General features: G+C 33.6%; 4 protein-coding genes across 6 annotated transcripts; 3 read left to right on the top strand and 1 right to left on the bottom strand.

Moving 5' to 3' along the window:
• The first annotated feature begins 2,286 nt into the window (after nucleotides 1–2,286).
• Nucleotides 2,287–5,347, top strand: LOC124915586 (calmodulin-binding receptor kinase CaMRLK). The gene is made up of 2 exons (XM_047456337.1): nucleotides 2,287–3,939; nucleotides 4,504–5,347. The coding sequence occupies exons 1-2, from the start codon at nucleotides 2,475–2,477 to the stop codon at nucleotides 5,103–5,105; spliced, it is 2,067 nt and encodes a 688-aa protein (XP_047312293.1). The 5' UTR covers nucleotides 2,287–2,474; the 3' UTR covers nucleotides 5,106–5,347.
• Nucleotides 5,348–6,678: 1,331 nt separating this feature from the next.
• LOC124916435 lies at nucleotides 6,679–10,525 on the top strand. Its single transcript, XM_047457150.1, has 8 exons — nucleotides 6,679–7,233; nucleotides 7,360–7,420; nucleotides 8,551–8,798; nucleotides 9,174–9,375; nucleotides 9,446–9,574; nucleotides 9,690–9,793; nucleotides 9,868–10,010; nucleotides 10,086–10,525. The coding sequence occupies exons 1-8, from the start codon at nucleotides 6,841–6,843 to the stop codon at nucleotides 10,147–10,149; spliced, it is 1,344 nt and encodes a 447-aa protein (XP_047313106.1). The 5' UTR covers nucleotides 6,679–6,840; the 3' UTR covers nucleotides 10,150–10,525.
• Nucleotides 10,526–13,604: 3,079 nt separating this feature from the next.
• LOC124914163 (nucleobase-ascorbate transporter 2) lies at nucleotides 13,605–16,617 on the top strand. The gene is made up of 13 exons (XM_047454657.1): nucleotides 13,605–13,977; nucleotides 14,077–14,174; nucleotides 14,261–14,437; nucleotides 14,516–14,616; nucleotides 14,693–14,768; nucleotides 14,836–14,895; nucleotides 14,984–15,265; nucleotides 15,354–15,440; nucleotides 15,526–15,584; nucleotides 15,669–15,760; nucleotides 15,846–15,923; nucleotides 15,999–16,159; nucleotides 16,249–16,617. Exons 1-13 carry the CDS (start codon nucleotides 13,887–13,889, stop codon nucleotides 16,459–16,461), a joined length of 1,575 nt encoding a protein of 524 aa, XP_047310613.1. The 5' UTR covers nucleotides 13,605–13,886; the 3' UTR covers nucleotides 16,462–16,617.
• Nucleotides 16,618–16,662: 45 nt separating this feature from the next.
• On the bottom strand, nucleotides 16,663–19,870 carry LOC124914162 (O-fucosyltransferase 8). Of its 3 annotated transcripts, none has more exons than XM_047454654.1 (9): nucleotides 18,806–19,870; nucleotides 18,637–18,726; nucleotides 18,458–18,557; nucleotides 18,304–18,377; nucleotides 18,142–18,230; nucleotides 17,933–18,053; nucleotides 17,703–17,846; nucleotides 17,052–17,627; nucleotides 16,663–16,971 (listed from the first exon to the last, which is right to left on the bottom strand). In XM_047454654.1, exons 1-9 carry the CDS (start codon nucleotides 19,208–19,210, stop codon nucleotides 16,663–16,665), a joined length of 1,908 nt encoding a protein of 635 aa, XP_047310610.1. In that variant the 5' UTR covers nucleotides 19,211–19,870. The 3 variants fall into 3 exon arrangements, with proteins under 3 accessions (XP_047310610.1, XP_047310611.1, XP_047310612.1); XM_047454655.1 differs by having other exon boundaries at nucleotides 18,637–18,771; nucleotides 19,591–19,865; XM_047454656.1 differs by having other exon boundaries at nucleotides 18,637–18,722; nucleotides 18,806–18,932.
• Between the last annotated feature and the right edge of the window lie 292 nt (nucleotides 19,871–20,162).

Genomic DNA, 20,162 nt, shown 5'->3' with positions numbered 1-20,162 from the left:
AGCCCACTTCAACTCAATTTAATTAGTAAATGAGTCTAACTGGCTTAGTATATATATATATATATATATAGTTTATTTAAAATTGTAGATACATTCAACAACATTTTCTTACTAGTTGTTTAAACACAAATTCAAATGGAATTGTATTGGACCACTTGTGTGAACTCAAATATTATTCCCTTCTAACTCTTTTTTATCAGAGTTTATTTTCACCATGAATAACATTATCCCTTTTAAATTGAATTAAAGATAAAAGAATAAATAGAGTAGAATAATGGAAAGTGGTAGTAGGTATGGAATTGGTTGCAATGTTAGTTGTCATTCCCATTGGAATTTTGGTGTTTGGACTATTGTGGGAATTAGGTATAAGCTGATCACTGCCCAATCCAATCCAATTCAACCTATTCCATTATTTCACATGCATCTCTTCTCCAAGCCGTTAAACATTAATATATATTTTTTTTTATACACTTTTGCAAAAGTTTTATTATTATTATAGAAAATAAAAGAAAACCCACAAAAAGAAAAGGAAAAAAAAAGGCACACGTGAGGGGCAGGTGAACAAAACTCCTTAACAAAATATGTTATGTCATGTCTCTGTGTGTGTATGTATGTGAGAGTGAAGAAGAGTCCGTGAGAATAATGATCGTCATATTTAATTTAACAATCTCTATCATTTTCATTTTTAATTTTAACATTCAATGTTTTCATTCCTTATGTATGTTTTTTAGTTGAGACTTGCGGTAACGTTATTTAATGAACTACTTGTTTCTCAAGGTGTATTTAATATTTATTATACATTTCCAATGTTCACAGAGTTTTCTAATTTACACTTTAGTCAAAGTTGAATAACTCTTTTTATCCTTTTCTTTTTCCTATTTATAGTATTAAAGTAACTATTTCCTTTTCTTTTAAATAAATGAATGCAAGCATTTCTACCCACTACTTATTATATTTTATTTAATATTAAGTTTTAATAATGTCAATATTTGAATTTATTTATTTATATTGTGTATATAAATTATAATGAGATGGGGCTAGTCAACACTCAAGATCAGTCTATGGCGACAAATGGTGTAAATAATTGTCAACTATTTCTTTAGACTCCACCCAAGTGATTATTCCCCCAATTTCTCGTGTCCACATTTTCATTCCAATTTTTAAACATTATTTAAATTCAATAAATATGTAACAAATCATTTATTCATATATCCAGGCGCAAGAATATAAAATATCATGGAGAAATTAAGTTTCAAAATTGTTAATTTAATTTTCAGACTTTTTAAATGTTTTTGTTTTGTTATGAAATTGAAGGATTGGTTATAGTCTATAAAATTCTATTTATCCCCATGTTGTTCAGAGACTAGTCACTTTCTACTTTATTTTAATTTTATTGTTGTCTATATTGCCAGTCTTCATTCACTTTTTAATCTTATTATAATTTAAATTTAAGATTTTTATAATAAATTATTGTACAAATTGATTGGTTAACTTTTAGAATCCTCTTAACTTGGGAGAGGATTAAGCGGTTCACTAATATATATTATTCAGACCAAAATCAAAGTGAAACTCAACCTGACATAAATGAATAGTTTCTTACTTAAAACACTTCAGCTTAAAATGAATGTTTCACTTAAGTCTTATAACATTTTATCTTAATTTAATAATAAATAAATTTAACATTCAAAATATTGCAATTTATGATTTTACATAAGTTTTTACATTTATCCGATTTAGTATTCTTTTTAATAAAAAAGGTTATCACAAACCTCAACAATAAAACTTAAGGCGTTAAAGAGTGAAAACCGAACTTATAACCTTTTATTTTTAAACATCAAACTCTTGTGACTTAACTAACATTTAAATAATTAGGTTACTTAGAATTTTATATTGAAATAATTTATATATAGTTTTAAATTCAGTAAACTTTTGCTTTTTAACTGGTTAGATTCTTTAATTGTTATTTTTTCATTTTATATATTAATATTTAAAAATAATAATAATGAGTATGAGAATAAAGCTTTACAAATATCTAATAATGAGTTTTCTCAATTTTATCATCTCTTCTGGCCTAACCCGAACTTCTTGAAATCTTAGGTTCGAACTCGTATGACTACAAGTTTTGTGCCTAACTAAATGATTAAATATTTGGCGGACTATATGTTTAACCCGCGGAGATTAGCGCACTACAAAAAGAACGGAACCAGAGTATTAAAATAATAATAATAATAATCAATTTTGATATAAAAAATAACAAATAAGTTGCATCAAACTAGCCTTAGTTAAATTCCTCTTTCTTTCTCTCTCACGCACTCACACACAACAGGTTCTTTCCCACTACATCATTGCAGACAAATCTTAAAAAGTGCCCTCAACTTAAAAAGCATCTCTCTCTCTCTTTTCTCTTTCAAACTATAGCATGGAATTAGCAGGCACAACCAGAAGAAGAAGTTAAAGTTGAAAAACCTCATAGAATGATGGAGATCTTCATTATCATCATTTCACTACTTTTCGCACCAGTAGTATTAGTAGTACAGTCTTCTTCCCTTACCTGTAACACCAGCACCGACCATGCATTTCTCTCCAAGGCATTCAGCTCTGTTTCCGGTTTCAACTCTTCCTGGCTCCGACCACCCTCATCTCCTTCGTCGACTGTTAACCTCAGCTGCCCAAATCCTCCAATCACATCCCTCAATCTCTCCTCCAGAAACCTCACCGGACTTATCTCATGGAGGTTCCTCAGAAACATATCACATCTTCAAACCATTGACATCTCTAACAATTCTCTTCAAGGCTCTGTTCCAGGTTGGTTCTGGTCTCTTCAGACATTACTCCATGTTAATCTCTCTAAAAATAGGTTCGGAGGGACCATCGGTATTCAACCCATTTCTAAAAAGTTTCCATTTTTATCATCAATTCAGACTATCAACATTTCCTCCAACAGGTTCACCAATTTGGCATCATTCTCTATGTTTTCTAACTTGACAGTGATTGACCTCTCTCATAATGATCTTAGGCAATTGCCTTCTGGGGTTTCTAATTTGACCAAGCTTCAATATCTTGACGTCTCCAATTGTAATATTTCAGGGAGCCCTAAACCCATTTCTGGTCTTCAATTGCTCCAACACTTGGATTTATCCAATAACAAAATGAATGGCTCTTTTCCAAATGATTTCCCTCCAATTTCCACCTTGAAATATTTGAACATCTCATTCAATAATTTCTCAGGAATCTTAAGTCCCGATTTTGAAAGAAAATTCGGTAACTCTTCGTTTAGTCTTGCTGGAAATCTCTTAAACCCGCCGAATAGAACGGTAGTTTTAAACCAAGAAAAACAAAAACCTCAATTAAAGAGTAATTCCAGTACTCTCCCGCCTCACAAAACCCCTCATTTTCAAAAACCCATTCACAGTAGCGCCAGAAAACAAAAACCCAGATCAAAGAAGAAGACTTTAATCCTCGCGATCATAATTGCATCATCTGGCTTCGCCGCCATTGGTATACTTTCCTGCGGATGTTGCATGTACAAACGGGAGAAAGCTAGAAGGAACAAATGGTCGATCTCTCAGCCGATTCAAATTCCTTTCAAGTTCGATAAGTCAGGGCCGTTCTCATTCGAGACAGAATCGGGAAATTCCTGGGTGGCGGAAATCAAAGAACCGTCCTCAGCTGCGGTGGTGATGTTCGAGAAGCCATTGATGAGTTTGACTTTCAGAGACTTGATCTCTGCAACGGCGGGATTCAGCAGGGAATCGTTGCTGGCGGAGGGAAGATGTGGACCCGTGTACAGAGCAGTACTGCCAGGCGATCTCCATGTAGCGATCAAGGTCCTGGAACAAAAGAGAGCCGTTGATTCAGACCAGACCATGGCAATGTTTGAACGGCTCACAAAGCTCAGACACCCCAATCTCCTGCCCATCTCTGGCTACTGCATTGCAGGTGCGGTCTACTCTAATCTTCTTTTCCAAATTGCCAAACCACTTTTAAAAATAACTAAAACAGATTAAAGAAGGTAATTAAGATAATAGTTTGTTTAATTTCTTGATGAATACAAATAAATCCTAGGCAACAAAAGAAAGTGGGGTAGGGGCGAGTGTTGATGATTTGATTAAATGGCCTTCACGTGATAGACCTGAGTTTCTGATTTCTGATATACTGTCCTATTATTCAGGTTTTAATGCTCGCATGAGATTGGTTTTCGTGATAATTTGGATCTTACTGCCCCCGCCATCTTACGAGATTAGTTAATTGTTTTTAAATACGAGATTGCAGAACCAGCATTTATGGTTTTTATGTGGTCAGATCTCGTGTTTTGTCCTCTGCCACTCATTTCCCACTAAGATTTTAAATTCAAAAAACATGAAATCTACTTGACTGACTGCATGTTTGTTTGTTGGTAGTATAAACTGTATAATCGTGGGTCTACATGAAACATTTAGTTAATTTACTGTGGGTAATTAAAGTAGTTAACCAAACGAGTCCTTGTTTGAAACATGCATGCAGGAAAGGAGAAGCTAGTGTTATACGAGTTCATGCCGAACGGCGACCTTCGCCGGTGGCTTCACGATCTCCCGGCCGGACCTCCACCCGACGTCGAGGATTGGAGTATGGACACATGGGATAAAGCCGGTCCAGACTTCCACTCCCCTGAAAAGATGGACTGGCTGACGCGCCACCGTATAGCCGTCGGAGTTGCCCGTGGGCTCGCTTTTCTCCACCATGCCGGGTCACGACCCGTCATCCATGGTCACTTGATTCCTTCGAACATCCTGCTGGCAGACAACTCCGAGCCTCGAATATCGGATTTTGGGTTCAACGATGTGGGTTCCACCGAGGCTGACGTGTATAGCTTTGGGGCGGTGTTGGTTGAGTTGGTGACTGGTAAACCAGGTTCGGATGAGAGAGTGGGGTTGGTTAGGAGGATGGTGAAGGAAGGAGTTGGAGAGAAAGCGGTTGACCCGAGGCTGATGAGAAGAGGAGAGAATTCGGTTAGTAAGATGGTTGAGTTTCTTAGGGTTGGGTATTTGTGTACGGCGGAGACGGCGGAGAAGAGACCGACAATGCAACAAGTGGTTGGTATGCTAAACGACATACAGTATCCATAATTTCAGTCACGTGTGTGTGGACCAGGACTGAGTTAACTCAACTCAGTGGTTTGGATGAGTTTGACACGGTCAGAGACTTGGTGGGAATTGGGGACTGATGATTAGTGTGTGTTTGGTTGAACAATCTATAGCAATGAGAAAAAAAAGGGAGTCTTCTTAAAAAGTTTAATGAATTAGTAGTAGTATTTCTTTCTTTACGAATGGAATCTTCTTCTTTAGTTTAGTTGAATTTTCTTTTTCTTTATTTATTATTATTATTTTTTTTGCTTTATTCTCTTTGGAAGATTTTACCCTACTTTATCATCAACATTTATGTATTTTAAAAGTTTTTACAGTGTATATATATATATGGTCTCTTTTAGTATCAAAATTAAGTAATTTTCTTTTCTTCCTAGTTACTACAGTATATAAACATAATTTATTTTAGTTGAACTCATGATTTGTCAATGGTTGATGGCTTGCCAATGTCTTGTGTCAAAAATTCATTCAGATTTAGTTTTTTTAGATGAAGCGTTATTCATGGTAAAATTCTAATATATAATATGTGCATACAAAAAGTTGTATTATGACTAATCGTATGTGTCACGAATAGATTTAATCGATAACTCACTTACTTTTGTATTGTCGAGAGGTGACTAGTATTTGAAGTCTTTTGTAGAGTATTAATGAGAATCATTGGGTGATACCTGAATCTTTGAATAGTTGCTGAGAAATTTAGATTGATGTGTCTGATATGACCTACAAATTTAGATTACATCCCATTATTTTGTGAGGACTATCTGGTTAAAGAAAATTTGTCAAACTTTCAATGATCGTAGTCGTCTGATGCATATCATTCATAATACTATTATTATGACGCTTTCTAAAATTCGTTTAGGAAAGTCAGTAGAGTTTGTCATAAAGTTAATCGTTTTTTTAGAATTTACGAGTTCGATAACTAATTGAGTAATATTTTTTATTTTATTTTTTATTTTTTTTCTTTTCATGAAATGATATGTAGTTATACTTAAACTATATTTTTTATTTTTTATTTAATAAAACTTAAAAAGAATAGATTAAGATTTTGTTATATTTTAGCTAATTGCGTTTAGCATCACATTCAATGATTAAGATGGAGTTTGGGAGAAAATAATTTGTCAGCATATCACTAATTGGAAAAACGATAAAGAGTGAGGAGAGAAAAAAGAGAAAAAAATTGTTATTTTTTCGGTTGCGTCACATTATTCACTTCCCTGTTCCCTTTTCTAATTATTTCACAATAATTAATTAACTCACAGTTATTTAATTTAAATTATCAATTAAAATATATATATTTTAAAATTATCATTATGTTTTATATATTTATATTTTTCATATACTCAAATAATTCAATTTTTAATGAAAATATTTAGATTATATAAAATAATCCAAATTAGAACAAGGCTAGTCATATATTTTTTTTTTCAAATGAAGGCTTAAGTACGAAAAAATATATGTGGGCTTTATCAACATATGATATGGGCCTAAAAGATTGGGTCTAGAAGTAATCATCCTCTTCTCTCTCCTCCGACTATGCCTTGAGAAATCAGCTTTCGCTTCTGATCTCCCTCCACGGAATTTCTTCCAAAAACTTGAATTTGTTACTCTCTCAGCTATACTTTTCTTTCACAACTGGTGGATAACTTCTTTAGTTCTTGCTATAACCTGAAGTTGATAATTGACTAACGACGTTGGCTGTTGTTCACAAGCCCTAGAAATGGCATCCAGAGAGAGAGAATCCACCGGTATGACCTTGATTTCTTCCATGTACTCAGACGACGAAGATGACGAAATGGAAGACGTTCCGGATCCGTCAACATCACTCGAGGAAGCCGACAAATATACGGAGCCGCTGCCTACCGCAAAAGAAGATTTAACAATGTTAAATGATGAAGAGATGGTCGATTCAGGTAGGGAACGCGATGCGACGCCGTTAGCCAGTAGCGCTGCGATTCCTGTAACGCAATCCAAGTCACAGCGATTGACACCTCAGCAGACTCTTTCTCCTTCTCAAGAAGAAGCTGTTCCAGTAGATTATCGGAGTAAGAAGGCAAGGCTAGCGATCGTCGAATACGGACAGGATGAAGTTGCTATGTCTCCTGAAGCCGAGGTATTCCTGTTAATCTTTAGATTCCTGGTATTGTGTGAAAATGGATTGGTTATTCATTGTTAATTATAGCTTGTAACTATTAGAATCCCCACTGAACTATGCCTTTTTGGTCCTCATTGATTGTAGGACGGTGAGATCATGGTGACTGCTGGTGTGGTTGGTAGTGAAGAGCTTCAAACGGAAAACAGTAAGTTTAGGATCATTTAGTCTGACAAATGCTAGTTTTCATACTTATTCTTACGAATGTTACATGTTTTCCATCTATGTCTGTTTGTTGATATACATACTCATTCTATAATGTTTTGTTAGTGGATCAATCTAGAATGTATTCTATATCTATGAGTTTGGACATGGGATCTTGTAAGGACTGAAATTGAACTCAGAAGTTAGGTCGACGCCAATTTATTCAAGTAAGAAAGACCTTATTTATCAATGAACTTTTCCAATCAAAGCAAATTTAGCAACGTACAATTCAACAGTTAATATATATTATTGTTTGAAATGTTAATGTTGTGCCTTACAATACTAACAATGGACACTCAACCGTTAAGTGTGTTCTACAATACAAACAACGTATACTCAATCATCAATTCACGTTGATTGGAAATTCAACCAGAAATATTAACCTTTGAACACTTTAACTGGATACAAATTAACCAATTTCAATCTAGTACTTTTGTCATGGCTTACTCACTGCCTCAAATAGTGTAAACCAAGCGATATTTACTGCTAGGTAACAGGCTCTGATGTAATTACTAGATGTTTAAATGGATAGTTAATTTGCTATCCCATTGAAGGATGACTGAATAATGTTACTACTGTTATTTTGTATTTGCTAAATTTGCTCCTGCAGAAGAGAGATTCATGGTTAAATATTATTCTGTTTATTCAATTACTTCTCCTGATATGTAAAACATGATATTCTTAGTCAATCGCGTGTGCTTGGAACTATGTGATGTTTCATTACAATGAACTGCTCCAGAGGTACTGTTCCTCTTCTGGGCCCCTTTAAGAGGAGTATACTAATAGATCGTGTTTCATGAAAAATGATGTTGAATAAATGGTTTACAGTTTTGATTTTTTGAACTACTTTTTAAGCAGTATTCTAGATTTCATATTCTTTATTCATGTTTTTTTGCTGCTTGATATTTTCTCATATTCTTGAAATATATTTTGTCTGCATTTTCTTCTAAAATGAGTCACAGCACAAAATTTGTTATATTTTATAATGATGAATTGTAATCAATTTGTTGGAAACAATTTATGAAGAACATTCAACATTGTATACAATTGTCTTAAGGTATTTCACATTTGTAGGTGAAATCCAAGGAAGCTTTGTTTCAGAGACTTCTCAGGTCCTCACAGTTAGCACTCATGAAAATGGTCAATTATCCGCCCAACTCAATCCATCACTTTCTGACAATTTGAGCAATGCTGTATGTGAAGCAGAATTTAGTGTTCATGTGGAAGTAGTTACTATAGTTGAAGAAGATCAAGCTGAAGTTGATCCCTTGAACACATTTCTACCTCCCCCACCGCCAACAAAATGTTCTGAGGAACTGCAAGTAAGTCACTTTTAAAATTATGATGTTATTTCTGTTACTGAATTTTCTCATGCTTTAATTCTCCACATGTAGCCGAAAGTTGTACAACATAAGTGGGGCCTTATTTGGAGTCCATAGTATTTTTATCTGACGGCAAGTGATTTATTATTTACTGTATACTGCATTCGATTATGAGTATAACTGTTTGTTAACTTTATCATTACGTTGCTACTTCTGTTTGTTGCTTGATATGTAGAACTATTTTTATAACTCTGTGCCTTTTGTATTATGATTGTTATCGAAAAGGTAGTGCTGGTTTATAGCATCCTATGCATAATGAATCATAAAGTCCATCTACAAATTCAGAAATCTTCCACTTGAATCTTGTTAATGCAGAAGAGAATCAACAAATTCCTAGATCTTAAGAGAGGTGGAAAAAGCTACAATGCAGAAGTTCGAAACAAGAAGGAATACAGGAATCCGGACTTCTTGGTGCATGCTGTGACATATCAAGACATTGATCAAATTGGTTCTTGCTTCAGTAAAGATGTATTTGACCCTCATGGATATGATAAAAGTGACTTCTATGATGAAATAGGTACTTGAGAATGCATTTATTATATATGTATAAACTAGTTGTGGGCTGAATTTTGTTTTTGGAAAAGCAGAAGCGGATATGAAACGTGAAATGGAGAGGAAAGAACAAGAAAGAAAGAAGAGTCAGAAGATTGAATATGTTTCTGGTGGAGTGCAGCAACCTGTAATAGTGATGCCATCTCCCAAATTGACAATTGCAGGTCCATAAATAAACCAGACTCTCCTCCCCTAGGCTAGAATAATAATATTAGAATTGTCTACTTCTTCACCCACACATTGAAGGGGGGCCTGACCTATTTTTGTTTTCCATTCCAGTTGGGGCTGGCAGTGGGTTGCCTACGGTTCCTGCTTCCAGTACTGATGCTGCTGTGGGGGGACGGGAAGGAGGAAGACAAAGCAAGAAGTCAAAGTGGGACAAGGTGGGTAATAACACTTGTGTTTGATTGTTTAATATATAGAGGTGCTGCATGTAATAAAAATGTGGTATTTTAAGGTTGACAGTGAGAAAAGAAATCCATTGCCACCTGGAGGAGGAGGAGGAGATCCCTTTGCTGCAGGAGCTGGTGCACATGCTGCTACATTTTTGTCTTCAGCTAATGCTAATGCTAATGCTGGATCTGGATATACTGCATTTGCGTAAGTATCCCTTTTATCGATTAGGAATAAATAAATAAATAAATATAACTTAAGATTTTGATGATGATGATGCAGGCAACAAAGAAGAAAAGAGGCAGAGGAGAAAAGATCCAGTGATAGGAGGGAGAGAAGAACCTAAGATTAGATAGATCCAGGTTTTGATTCAATACAAGCAGCAGCAGCAGCAGCCTCATGATGATGATGATCTTTCTTTAGCAACTAGTGATGATTGAGTGACCAAACCACCTCCCTTCTTCTTGTAGCTGCTAGATGAATAGCACAATTCCATACCCTCAAATTTGTTTTGTTTTATATTATCACGAAATCTTGTTTTCATGGCGCCCAATTTTTCCAAAATCATCACAAAATCGTAGGGTTCTAGCCTCCTTCCTTCCTTACTTATGGGTGGGTTGTATGGTACTCAAAAGCATAGAAAGATACAAGGCTTTCATTCATCTACTGATTATTTGTAGATACTTTGTTATTATGAGTTCCTTTTTTATTAATTACAACAAGTGATCTAGTACTGATAATTGTTGTTTGGATGGTGAGTACTTAATTAATTGGAGTTCCAAATCAAATAAAGTTCATCTGCATTAATATATAAATTTGAATTGGTAAAGAGTAGAATCGCACAAGATAATAATTAATAAGATAGAAGCATGAATTTCGCTGGCACCTGAACCTGAGAGAGAGCATGGAAAGCGAAAGAACTAGTAAAGCAGAATCTATAGCAATTATTGATTTAAAATCTAATAAAGCAAAAGAATCTAATAATAATAATAATAATATTCATATTAACTGAAGCATGAAAATAGAGTCGTTGGTTGATTGACTGAGAGGAAGAAGAAGAAGACAATCATCCGTACGCTGTTTCCAGCATGCACACGTCTGGATCCTAGTCAGATTTTCTATTTTTGTATTTTTTAATTATTTTTTATCCGTACCCTTCTTCTTACCATCCCAACCGTATATCAAATTCAACGTCCTCTTTTCCTTCTTTCGTACCTATCATATATCATTTCACCTCCTACTAATTAATTACAAATCTCAACCAATCATATTTAAAATCTTATTTAAAAAACATAATATTAACTATAACTAAATAGCACACATTAATGGTGTATTTAGAAAATTTTCAAATAGAGTATTTCTATATGAAGGTGAAGACTAGGCTGTCTGATTTGTTTCCTCAAATAATTAGTTTATTTAATTAATAATGCACAAGTTAATTAGTTTTTTTTTTATCCCAACAAAGTAGCCAGTGGTAATTCACACTATTAAATAATCTCAAAAGATAAATAAAATACAAATGGTAAAATTTTAAAATATCAAGTTAAAAGTAATTTGGAGATTGTTTTATTTTAAAATATGAATTATTTGATTTAAAAAAATATATTATAATAACTAACATCAAACAAGCTAGTTTTTTTGATATTTTAGTGGATGAATATTAAGTAATCTCATAACTAAAATGATAGTATTGTAATAAACATTTAAAAAACTATATTCCACACAAAAAAATATACCTTATATCGGATCAATCAACTTACTTAATCCAAATATAGACCTTCCAATGAAAACATATTTTTATTTTGGTTTTCTATGTTTTATTTTGAAAACTTAAAATTAACAAAATAAAGTTATCATCAATTAAAAAATCAACCAATATTATTTTGAAATACATGTTTCCAAAAAACTCCATATCAAACAACCTAAAATTAGAATGATTTTGTTTATATTAGTTATAAATGTAATATATTGAATTTTTGTTTCTACAAATACCCTCGTAATACATAACCTCAGCTCCAGATTTACGTAACCTATTAGATCAGGTAATTTTTCTGATCAAAATTCAAATTCAAATAATTACAATACCCATCACATAACTTACAATTCAAATTCATAAAAAAATTTGAATTACAAATCAGTTTATATCCAATTCAATAAATTTATTTATTTTAACAAAATATACATTTAGATTTAAATTATTCTTCTTTAGGTTAGTATATACAAATTATAAATTAATATTGTAACTGGGTTATAGAGTTTTTATTAAAAAATATTGGCAAAATAACACGTGATCTTTAGAGATCTTTTGGGTTATATCAATCTTGAAAAAACAAAATGACTTAATCATACTAACATTGAAATAGATATATGGCTCACAAATCAATATTTTAGCAGACATAAATAAAAGAGAAAAATCATCACCGACTCAGTTTGATTCTTATTAAAAATATTCTGGTTTAAAGAGGAGTTATGAGTGTAGGGTTATGTTAGTCATTTTGAAAATAAATTGAATTAAAAAAAAATTATTCAAACCATAAATTTTTTAATTTGTTTGACCGAATTCATTAAAGATTTTGTTAATTGATAGAAAAGGAAATACAGATTTTTTTTTTTTACTATTTATCATCAACAAAAAGTAATAAGATCTAATTATCTATTTGGAAAGTTTTCTTTTTTTGATATCTGTTATAAAAAGTTGAATTTTTAATATTTTTACTCACTAAACTAATAAAAGAAAGAAATAGTAGTAAAGATTTGAAATAAATTATAGTATTAGATTCTATATTTAAAAAAATAATAGTTTAAATAAGAAGAAGACATTTAACTGGTTATTGTTGTAGTACTATATTAAAGACATCAAATTTAATAAATAAAGAACCTTTAGCAGTTTAATACAAAAAATAGAAATTATATTTCCAACTTCCATTATAAGTCAAGCCTAGCTAGCCTAAAAACTATTCAAAAAATAAAGCCTATTTTTTTTTTTAATATTTTTGTATCTTGTTGGTATTATTTTTGACAAATGGTAAACTTTTACATTTTTTATTTATTTAATGACATTATGCCATTTTATAAAAAAAAAATGTAAATAACTCCACATAAAAAGCCTATTAGATAAATTTGGTTTGATTTCTTAAATTCCAGAACTTTCATATTTACATAATCTAGAACATAATTCATGCAATCTTAAAATAATTTTAAAATTCAAAATAATCATAAAGAAATTAAAAAAAAAAAGAATTTTAAAAATGTAATTTAAAGGGATAAGATGATAATCTCTAAAGTTACTAATAAAAAAATAAATATATTATTAGAGATAAATTCAAATAAAACAGTTTGTTACCGTTAGTTATCAATTGTAAGCTAGAGATAGAAGTGATAAATTATAGTCTTCTAAGCCTTGGTTAAAAATAACAATAAAATATGATGGAAAAACACTTTATTTATAAATTTGTTTAATAAGGGACTAATATTGTTTGAGGTGTATTTAATAGCATTAAATGAAATAGAAATCTAATGACCAAAAAGAAGGTTAACGTTAACTTATATTCAATTTTTGATGTGTCATGTGTTCAGACATCGAGCAGCAACGGTAACATTTTGTTTTGGAATTTACCCTATTGAGAAGGGTAGAATGGGAATTAGTGGTAACTAACGGAAAACTTTGGAGGAATCAAAGTTAAAAAAAAAAACAGTAAATAAAGAAAGACAGGTAAAAAATAATAATAATAATAATCTAAAATTCTCAACTACTTGTTTGTGGGTATCAAATGCATTTCTTTCTTTCTTTCTATCAGTTCAGTTCCATTTGCGTTTCTCTCGTGTTCTTCTTTCTCTCTCTCTCTCTATATATATATCTCTGTCTGTATAAATTTGCAATCTCTATCACTCATAAAGTCACTGTCTTTTGCTTTTTTCTCGTCCATCAAGTCCGACTTTTTTTCTGCTTTTTTCTCACCATTTTCTTGAGTCGTGCCCTTTGTCTTTATATCTCCTTGTTTCACTCAACGTGTCCAAACTCAGCCATAGCCAGGAACAGCTGAATCTTTCTCAAGTGATCGATCTGAACTTGGTTTCAGAGTAATGGCGGAAACTAAACCAGAGGAGATAAGTCATCCTCCTATGGACCAGCTTCAAGGTCTAGAATACTGTATTGATTCTAATCCATCATGGGGTATGATCTTTTTTCTTTATTTCTTTGAACCCATTTGTTAGTTCATTTGTAAAGATTGGTTTTTTATTTGTTTTTTTGTTTAATCTGAAAAATTAACAGGAGAGGCAATAGCTCTTGGGTTTCAGCATTATATCTTGTCACTGGGTACAGCAGTGATGATTCCTACATTTCTTGTTCCTTTGATGGGGGGATCTAACGTAAGTCTGATTAATTTCATTAAAAAAATAAAAGAATCGAAATGAATAAATTTCATAATTTGTTTTGGATTGATATGGATCATCAGCATGATAAGGTGAGAGTAGTTCAGACTCTGCTTTTCATTCAAGGAATTAATACACTTCTGCAATCATTATTTGGAACGCGATTACCGACTGTAATTGGAGGATCATGGGCTTTCATAGTTCCTATATTTTCTATCATTCATGATTCATCCCTGATGGTGATTGAAGACCCACATTTGGTATATTGTCAAGCAATGATTTCATGTTTTGTTAGGATTTCTTGAAGAAAATGTAAATTTTGACTTGTGTTTTTACAGAGATTTCTTAGCACCATGAGAGCAATTCAAGGGGCTTTAATAGTAGCATCAAGTGTGCAGATTATATTAGGATTCAGCCAACTATGGGCAATTTGTTCCAGGTAAGAAGACAACAACATTATTCAATTAACAAAAAAAACATAAGAAATTAAAATTAATGTTTATTCTCAATTACAGGTTTTTCAGTCCTCTTGGAATGGTTCCAGTGATATCCCTTGTAGGATTCGGTCTGTTCGATAGAGGATTTCCAGTGGTATGTAAATAAAGCTGAAACCTTTTTCTGACATCTTCATAATTTCTCACTAGATTTGTTTTTTCAGGTGGGAAGATGCGTGGAAATTGGCATTCCCATGTTTATTCTGTTTGTTGGTTTCTCCCAGGTTTGTTTGTAGTTTTCTTTTCGTCTATTGAATGAGTTTGGGTGATTGATTGAATTGGTGAATAATAATAATATGAATGTATATGCAGTATCTGAAGCATCTTCAAACGAGAAATATTCCATTGATAGAGAGATTTGCTCTGCTGATATCGATAGCAGTTATATGGGCATACGCTCATCTTCTAACAGCTAGTGGAGCTTACAAGCATCGTCCGGAATTAACCCAATTCAATTGCCGAACTGATAAAGCTTACTTAATTTCTTCTGCACCATGGATAAAGATTCCATATCCTCTAATGTGGGGTGCTCCGACTTTTAATGCTGGTCATGCCTTTGGGATGATGGCTGCTGTCTTTGTCTCCATGATTGAGGTTAATAAGAACATTCTTAAGTTAATTAAATTGGGTCATAACATAGTTGGATTTGTTTAATAAGTTGTTTTTTGTTTTTGTTGTGCAGTCAACCGGAGCATTCAAGGCTGCATCTCGTCTCGCCAGTGCTACTCCTCCGCCGGCTCATGTTCTCAGCCGCGGAATTGGTTGGCAGGTAAGACCCCATTTATAGTTAAGATTGTTGTTGAATGAATGAATTCGTTAATTAAGCTTGATTTTTAATTTTTGTTGTTATGCAGGGGCTTGGTATTCTTCTTGGTGGCTTGTTTGGGACTGTCACTGGCTCTACTGTTTCTGTGTAAGTTTTTTGTTTGTTTGTTTGCCATTGTTTTGTTTTCTACAAATGGATCTTAAAAAATATTAATCTTTTGGGGAAGAACAGAGAAAATATTGGATTGCTTGGAACAACCCGGGTTGGAAGCCGTAGAGTTATCCAAATCTCAGCTGGATTTATGATTTTCTTCTCCATATTAGGTAGGAGTAAATTCGAAAGAGGAGGAGAAATAAAGAGACAGTTTGTTTGGTTGTTGTTAATGAAAGAATTGGTCTAATTTGACAGGGAAATTTGGAGCTCTGTTTGCTTCGATACCATTCACTATATTTGCAGCCGTGTATTGTGTCTTCTTCGGTCTTGTTGGTGGGTGATTTGTTTTGTTGGTTAGTTTTTGGCTGTCTTTGATGAATATTAATGTTTTCTTTATCTGGGTTTCAGCTTCGGTGGGGTTGTCTTTTCTGCAATTTACAAACATGAACTCAATGAGGAGCCTTTTCATTACTGGGGTGTCTATGTTTCTTGGATTATCGATTCCTCAGTATTTTAGAGAATATACAGCTGCAGCTCTTCATGGTCCTTCTCATACTCATGCTGGATGGGTATGTTTTATTTTTCATACATGAACACTTCTGATTGATAATAATTGATCAATGAACAATTTTTGTTTCTGGAATTTGGGTTGGTGCAGTTCAATGATTGGCTAAATACGATATTCCTGTCATCCCCAACTGTGGCGTTGATGGTAGCTGTTTTCTTGGACAACACACTCGAGGTCAAGAACAGCGCAAAAGACAGGGGAATGCCATGGTGGGCGAAATTCAGGACTTTTAAAGGCGACACCCGAAATGAAGAGTTCTACAATCTACCCTTCAATCTAGACCGTTTCTTTCCACCATCATGATGAACTACTGTGATCATCATCATAAAGTGGAGATAGATAATATATAATATGTTGAATTGCATTTTTTTCTTTTGGAGTTAGTTCTTCATCTGTGTCTGGACTTCTGGAATAGGGGGGTTATTCAGGTTTAATCCATTTATTCATTCATTTTTGGATTTTTTTACAACAAATGATTCACATCTGATTTCTGTTACATTTCATTCATTTCTTCTTGCACATGCATTCTTGGCATCTAGGTTCGCGATAAATGCTTTCTCCAAAGAACCTTTCTCTTCTTCCATCGTCAGTCATCATCTTCCTTATCCTATCTTCAAAACCACGCCAACTAATCGTTCCATTCTTTGCCAAAATCTCCGCAAGCCTCCTCTTGTCAGGTCTCAAAATGGGAGCACGCCCACCACCGCCATAATATTTGCGTAAACCCGAAACTAGAGATGATAATTGACTACCCGAATCAGTTATTGCAAATACATCAGCAGTTGCACATGCCATGAAGTCCAATGCTGCCATCTACATTTTCAAAAAATCTGCATCAAACTGTCCATTTTCAAATATAAACAATAGTATTAGAGTTGTTAGTGAAAGTAAACCTGAGAAGAAAAGTTTCTAAAAGGTGCAAGTTCAGTTGGTGTTAAAAGATCTTCCTTTGTCACCATATTTGGATAAAGGCTAGTCAAAGGATTCATCCTCGATTCTCCTCCGTATATTCGAGACCCTGCAAGATAGATGAATGTTCTTCGCTTAAATCCAATACCAGCAAGAACAAGTGCAGCTTCTTCGGGTGTCAATGGACATTTCCCCAACTTCCTTAGTTCTTTAGAGGATGGAACGTAGTTTGATTTCTTCAATCGTTGGTTGAGCAGAGGAAAATGGCTGTTTCTGTAAGCTTGAAGCTCCTTTCTCTCCTTTTCACCACCTCCAAACTCACACATCGAGTAGGATATCATATCGATCTCGAATCTCAAGTGAAGTGCAAGATACTTTGAAGGATCTTCCGCTGCCTCTTCTTGTGAAGTAGTATTTGAGATGAACTTTCCTAGAAGTTTCTTGTCCAACGCGTTTCTTGCAGAATTATGTTTTCGTATTCTCCTGATCAACAATGTCCCAAGTTGTTGAATCTTCGGTACAAACTTTAACGAATGGAAATTACATTTACATCGCAATCTCTACGCACAAAAAAAAGTTTAAAAAAGTTAGTGGATCAAAGCAACTTCAAGAAAACACAAATGGTAATGGATCACCTGCAATTCAAATGGCAATGGATCAAAACCGAGGCGGTTTGCAAATCCAAGTAAATGGACAACCCCGTTTCGCTTTAGTATAGGAAGAACTCTATCGATATATAATCCAGGTTTAGCTTCCTTCACTAGATCTGCATCGGTTACCTTTAAGAGGCGATGGGTGGAATGTGAACAGACATAATCTTCACCAAGTTTTTTGAAATTATGAAGATATTGAAAATTGAACATACAAGACTGCCAATTGCTTCAAAATCCAATGATTTTAGATGTGGAGGGAGTTCTTTTACAATGTTCACTTCATTCTTGAGAATGTTGATAAAATGTTGCTCCTGATAAATGTCACCAAACTGGCTGTAATGCATCATCCATCCCATATTAATACCAGCAAATAATTAAGTTTGATTTTATTCCAAACACAATGGTTATATTGTTTTCGCACCTGGGATCCTTCCATACATTGCTGAAAAGAAATTTCGGAATCACTAAAGTCGCATTGAGTAAAGCTGTTACAGCAACTGCATTGCAAACCTATAAAGGGGATAAATGTTTAAAAGAATTTTTTTTGTTATGAATTGATGAAGTATTATTATTTTATACATACTGCAACTCTTTGTTGATTTAGACCTCCATTTGCACTCACTAAAATGAAGCCATTGCTGCTTTCCTTCGGTTTCCCTATGGAAATTAAGCAAAATGGACTTAAATATATATATTTCAACTGAGTTCACAAAACAATGCAGATTTAGGACAATTACTTGTATCTTTTGAAGTTGTCATATCTACACAAGGTTTCCATCTAGAAGCCTGGGGATATGGCTCTTCCCACAAATCTAATGGATCACCAGCTAACTCTTTCTGCAGTAAAAAAAACACTGAAATTACTAAAAGAAACCTTTTTTTAACTTTTGACAGATTGAGCAAAGTGGAACAAAACCTCTTCTAAAGCGATGGAAGCTAGACCATGAAGGCGGTTGTACATTTTCACCGGTGCACCTTGGTTAACAGCATAAGGTGTTCTAGCTGCCTTTTGTTTAATTTTCAAGATCAGGCATCATCAAATTAAATGGACCTACAATTTGTATATATGAAGAACAAAATCATACCTCTAGATTACTGCTACTGATTGGTTTCTTTGGTGAAGAAGAATCAAGAAAGGAGAACATAAAAGAATCCAAGAGAAAAAGAAAAGCCATTAAGGCAAATGTGTAAAGAATTGATCTGACATGTTTCCCAAACCATAATTGCCTCTTGCCCACATAAAAAAATCCTTTGCAAGAACTAAACTTTGCAGAAGAATCATAATTCTTCAATATTCCATGATGATGATGATCATGAGGAGGAGGTATAATCCATTGCTTGTCTCCTCCACCTGCAGACAGTGATCTCCTTCCTAGTAAGGAAGAATTAGGATCCCCACTTTGTTGTGTTTGTGTTTCGAAAACAGATCTATACTGACGATCTTCGTTAGAAGTAGCATGTGGACTTCTAGTGGAGCCTTGCTTTCCCATGGAAGTAAAATTCTACAGCTCTCAATTTAATGTTTGAAACCTTAATATGTTAAAATTGAGTAGTAGGTTTAATTGGTGAGTTTCCTAAAGTTGATAGGCAAACATCACCAGAATATATATATATATATATTCTGAACTACTCTACCCTGTTAGTTAGTTAGTTTCTCCAAATAAGATGGAATGTAAACATCTTAACACTGGATTGGAAGCGAAGATAAAGAAACCAAAGACAGTGACAGACAGTGATATATATATGCGAATTATGCAGGAAACTATATATATGATAAAATGAGTGAAACACAAGTTAGAAAATATGTATATAAATTTATCTTATCAACAGCAGCTAATAAAGAATAGGGTTCCAAATTAAAGCTGACTACCTAAATATATGTTTGATGCTGGAGAAAGATCACCATCCCAACAACTGCTCCCCCGACCGAACGAATTCGTTCATCTCTGGGAATTCCTTATTCTGGTTTTAGAGAAAGGAAACTGAGAAACCCGCGATGATTTAACACAACCCAGAAAATGAAAATCATGAATCGCCATTTTTGTGAGACGAGAACGCAGACGCCGGCCGTAGCTAATCAAGATTCTTGTAATGGTTATCATAAATCTTTGTCTCCTACCACCGGTCATCTGTTTTTCCATCTTCTTTCAAATACCTCCGGCATTTTTAATTATTATGTTGTAGAAAAATTTAATTTACAAAATAATTTAATTTGACCTCACTTGTTACCATTTATATTGGGAAATTTGACAAAATAATCAAATAATTTGTCAAATTCGAAAAATGTCTCACGCTCAATAAACCTGGTCAAAATGATACTATTGGTTTGTAAAATGTCGTCTTGTCTTCGAGACTGTCTCCTACCGCTAATCATACGGGCACGGTTATTGTAAAAATTATTAATACTCCTAATCAAACACTAAATAGTCACACTTCAATCAA

This window comes from Impatiens glandulifera, chromosome 9, assembly GCF_907164915.1.
Source record: "Impatiens glandulifera chromosome 9, dImpGla2.1, whole genome shotgun sequence".
NCBI lineage: Eukaryota > Viridiplantae > Streptophyta > Magnoliopsida > Ericales > Balsaminaceae > Impatiens > Impatiens glandulifera.
This window is presented reverse-complemented; position numbering and strand designations above follow the sequence as displayed.

Excerpts from the sequence above, each read along its gene's own strand:
- LOC124916435 (XM_047457150.1), top strand. The coding sequence starts at position 6,841 with ATGGCATCCAGAGAGAGAGAATCCACCGGTATGACCTTGATTTCTTCC. Across the intron at positions 7,234-7,359 it reads CTATGTCTCCTGAAGCCGAG|GACGGTGAGATCATGGTGAC; the intron begins GTATTCCTGTTA and ends CATTGATTGTAG. Across the intron at positions 7,421-8,550 it reads AGAGCTTCAAACGGAAAACA|GTGAAATCCAAGGAAGCTTT; the intron begins GTAAGTTTAGGA and ends TCACATTTGTAG.
- LOC124915586 (XM_047456337.1), top strand. The coding sequence starts at position 2,475 with ATGATGGAGATCTTCATTATCATCATTTCACTACTTTTCGCACCAGTA. Across the intron at positions 3,940-4,503 it reads CTCTGGCTACTGCATTGCAG|GAAAGGAGAAGCTAGTGTTA; the intron begins GTGCGGTCTACT and ends ACATGCATGCAG.
- LOC124914162 (XM_047454654.1), bottom strand. The coding sequence starts at position 19,210 with ATGGGAAAGCAAGGCTCCACTAGAAGTCCACATGCTACTTCTAACGAA. Across the intron at positions 18,054-18,141 it reads AATGTATGGAAGGATCCCAG|CCAGTTTGGTGACATTTATC; the intron begins GTGCGAAAACAA and ends GATGCATTACAG. Across the intron at positions 16,972-17,051 it reads TTAGAAACTTTTCTTCTCAG|ATGGCAGCATTGGACTTCAT; the intron begins GTTTACTTTCAC and ends TTGAAAATGTAG.
- LOC124914163 (XM_047454657.1), top strand. The coding sequence starts at position 13,887 with ATGGCGGAAACTAAACCAGAGGAGATAAGTCATCCTCCTATGGACCAG. Across the intron at positions 15,441-15,525 it reads GCCGCGGAATTGGTTGGCAG|GGGCTTGGTATTCTTCTTGG; the intron begins GTAAGACCCCAT and ends GTTGTTATGCAG. Across the intron at positions 15,924-15,998 it reads TGTCTTCTTCGGTCTTGTTG|CTTCGGTGGGGTTGTCTTTT; the intron begins GTGGGTGATTTG and ends TCTGGGTTTCAG.